Below are 2,036 nucleotides of genomic sequence, written 5' to 3'. Positions count from 1 at the left end.
TCAGGGAACTTAACCAAAAAGTTACATTATGAGGGAAGAAAAAAAAGTTATCCAAAAATGTCGGCGTGGAAAACAAAACCTCACTGATTTTGTGATGCGTGACATCAGTGGTTACGTTCAAGGTTCAATGACTCCCGATGAATCAAAACAATTCTGCAGTAAAGTGATGAGACACCACGAGACGTACTTAACATTTTTATCAATCACGTTTATCTCGAAAATCATCGATTTCAGGTTAAAATTGTTCGGGGCTTTTCGGTAGTTCAGTATATTCTGGAGAAAAAAGCTCTCGTCATGTTCTCTCATAAAAACAATACACGTGGAATAACGGGTATTCTAAAAAAGTCGAAAATTCCGATTATCTCGTTCCACCACTTGGCTAATTGAAGTCAAGTGAATTCTGCGAATACTTCTTCGACTTTCTCGATTTCAGTCCCTCTGAAATGAATGAAGTATTATTACAGATACAGCAGTGATGACACTGATGATGACATTGGTGCAGCGATAAATAAAAAGAAAAAGGCGACGTCCACCAGTCGCCGCCAGACGATGGCAAATCCAATGCCTCCACCAGCAGTAGCACCACCTCCAGTGGCATCGAGTGTCTCCAGGAGTCCCTCGAAACGTCGTGCAGGCTCGAGAAACTCAGAGACCAAGGAGACATCTGACTACGAGGATGCAACAGTCAATTCAACGAGTCGCACAGTGAAGACCGTCCAGAAGAAGACGAAATCCTTCAAGCTATCCACCGTCAACGATGGCTTGGAGACTGGCTCTGACTCAGACATCCCCGAGGATTCAGATAAACGTTTTCCAACCAAGTTTGGAGTTGAAGCCCCCAAGCCATCATACGACTCACGTAAGGATAGAAATTCCGCTGACGTCGAGACAACTGTCAAGACTTACGAGAGCAGAACCAGGGGCTCGAATCTTCTCAGGGAAGATAAGTATACAGTGCCACCTTTCAAGCCAAACATCTCGCCGATTGCACCTATTAAGGATGATTCCTCCTACAAGAGGGAGGATCTCAATGTCAATGACATCTTGGCCACCTACGAGAGCCCTTATCTTTCTGAATTCACCAGGAGATTGAGCACTCAGACCGGCAGCAGTGCACCATCTCGATCTAATTTTAAGAGTAAGAAATCTTCAACTCTTATGTAATGAAATAATGAATGAATTTGAATGATAAATTATTTGTTTTAGGCTCTATGCTACGTCATACAACTCATTTACGTCCCGAAAATAAAGAGAGCGATACCAATGGGCATTTCTCGTCTCTGCGATCATCTTACAATGCAACAAACTCCAGGTGAGGTGTCACGTTAGTCTGGAATTATTGGTCGTTAATAATTGATTATTCATGGAGTAATTTGTTGTTATGTCAGATATGTTTCCTCGTCGAACGACAGATCTCGGGACGTTGTGACCAGAGCGTACAAAGCGCCGGCAACAAAACAGGAAGAGGGCAGAAATAATCAGAACGTGGTGTCGATGGTATTAGTCATAGGATTGGCCCTTTTCTTCGGTGTTTTGGCTATTGTTTACCTCGGTCTAGGTGGAAAAACTGAGAGTGTACCTTCTCTGCCTATGGGTAGGTATTCAGACTAAGTTATTAACACGTTTATGTATACAGTTCGATCATTTATACAATTGTCTTTTTTTGAGGTGTGGGTAGACGAAATAACTAGGGTTATGATACAATTATGATAATACTAATCTTTAATCAGTGCCGATATACAAAGTCTGGACAATGTTCGTTACTTATTGTCTGTCATCTTTTTGTAGTGTTTTTTTTTTCGAGGTCTTGATATTTATTTATGTGGAATCTATAGAAATGATTTGTGGAAAATTCAAGAAATTTTACAGAAAAAAAATACACGAATTCGAGTTTAAATTGAACGATGAGATTTTCGTTATACAATTAATTTCTAGACTTTGTATACCACTAACTCTTATTTTCTGTAGAAGAAATTATATATGGAGCAATTTTTCTTTTCAATTATCATTTATTGAAATTTGAGAATCGTTTGAAA

General features: G+C 39.8%; 1 protein-coding gene across 1 annotated transcript; it reads left to right on the top strand.

Annotated features, from left to right (window-relative positions):
• The first annotated feature begins 468 nt into the window (after positions 1-468).
• Positions 469-1,981, top strand: LOC105273001 (uncharacterized). Its single transcript, XM_011315237.1, has 3 exons — positions 469-1,138; positions 1,207-1,312; positions 1,389-1,981. The coding sequence occupies exons 1-3, from the start codon at positions 550-552 to the stop codon at positions 1,609-1,611; spliced, it is 918 nt and encodes a 305-aa protein (XP_011313539.1). The 5' UTR covers positions 469-549; the 3' UTR covers positions 1,612-1,981.
• The last annotated feature ends 55 nt before the right edge of the window (positions 1,982-2,036 follow it).

The sequence above is a fragment of the Fopius arisanus genome, unplaced genomic scaffold (genome assembly GCF_000806365.1).
Source record: "Fopius arisanus strain USDA-PBARC FA_bdor unplaced genomic scaffold, ASM80636v1 scaffold00611, whole genome shotgun sequence".
NCBI lineage: Eukaryota > Metazoa > Arthropoda > Insecta > Hymenoptera > Braconidae > Fopius > Fopius arisanus.
The sequence above is the reverse complement of the archived record's forward strand: the minus strand, read 5'-3'. Positions and strand labels throughout refer to the sequence as shown.

Bases quoted from the DNA above. Each gene is read 5' to 3' on its own strand.
- LOC105273001 (XM_011315237.1), top strand. From the start codon at position 550: ATGGCAAATCCAATGCCTCCACCAGCAGTAGCACCACCTCCAGTGGCA. The intron at 1,139-1,206 runs GTAAGAAATCTT...TATTTGTTTTAG, and splicing joins ATCTCGATCTAATTTTAAGA to GCTCTATGCTACGTCATACA. The intron at 1,313-1,388 runs GTGAGGTGTCAC...TTGTTATGTCAG, and splicing joins TACAATGCAACAAACTCCAG to ATATGTTTCCTCGTCGAACG.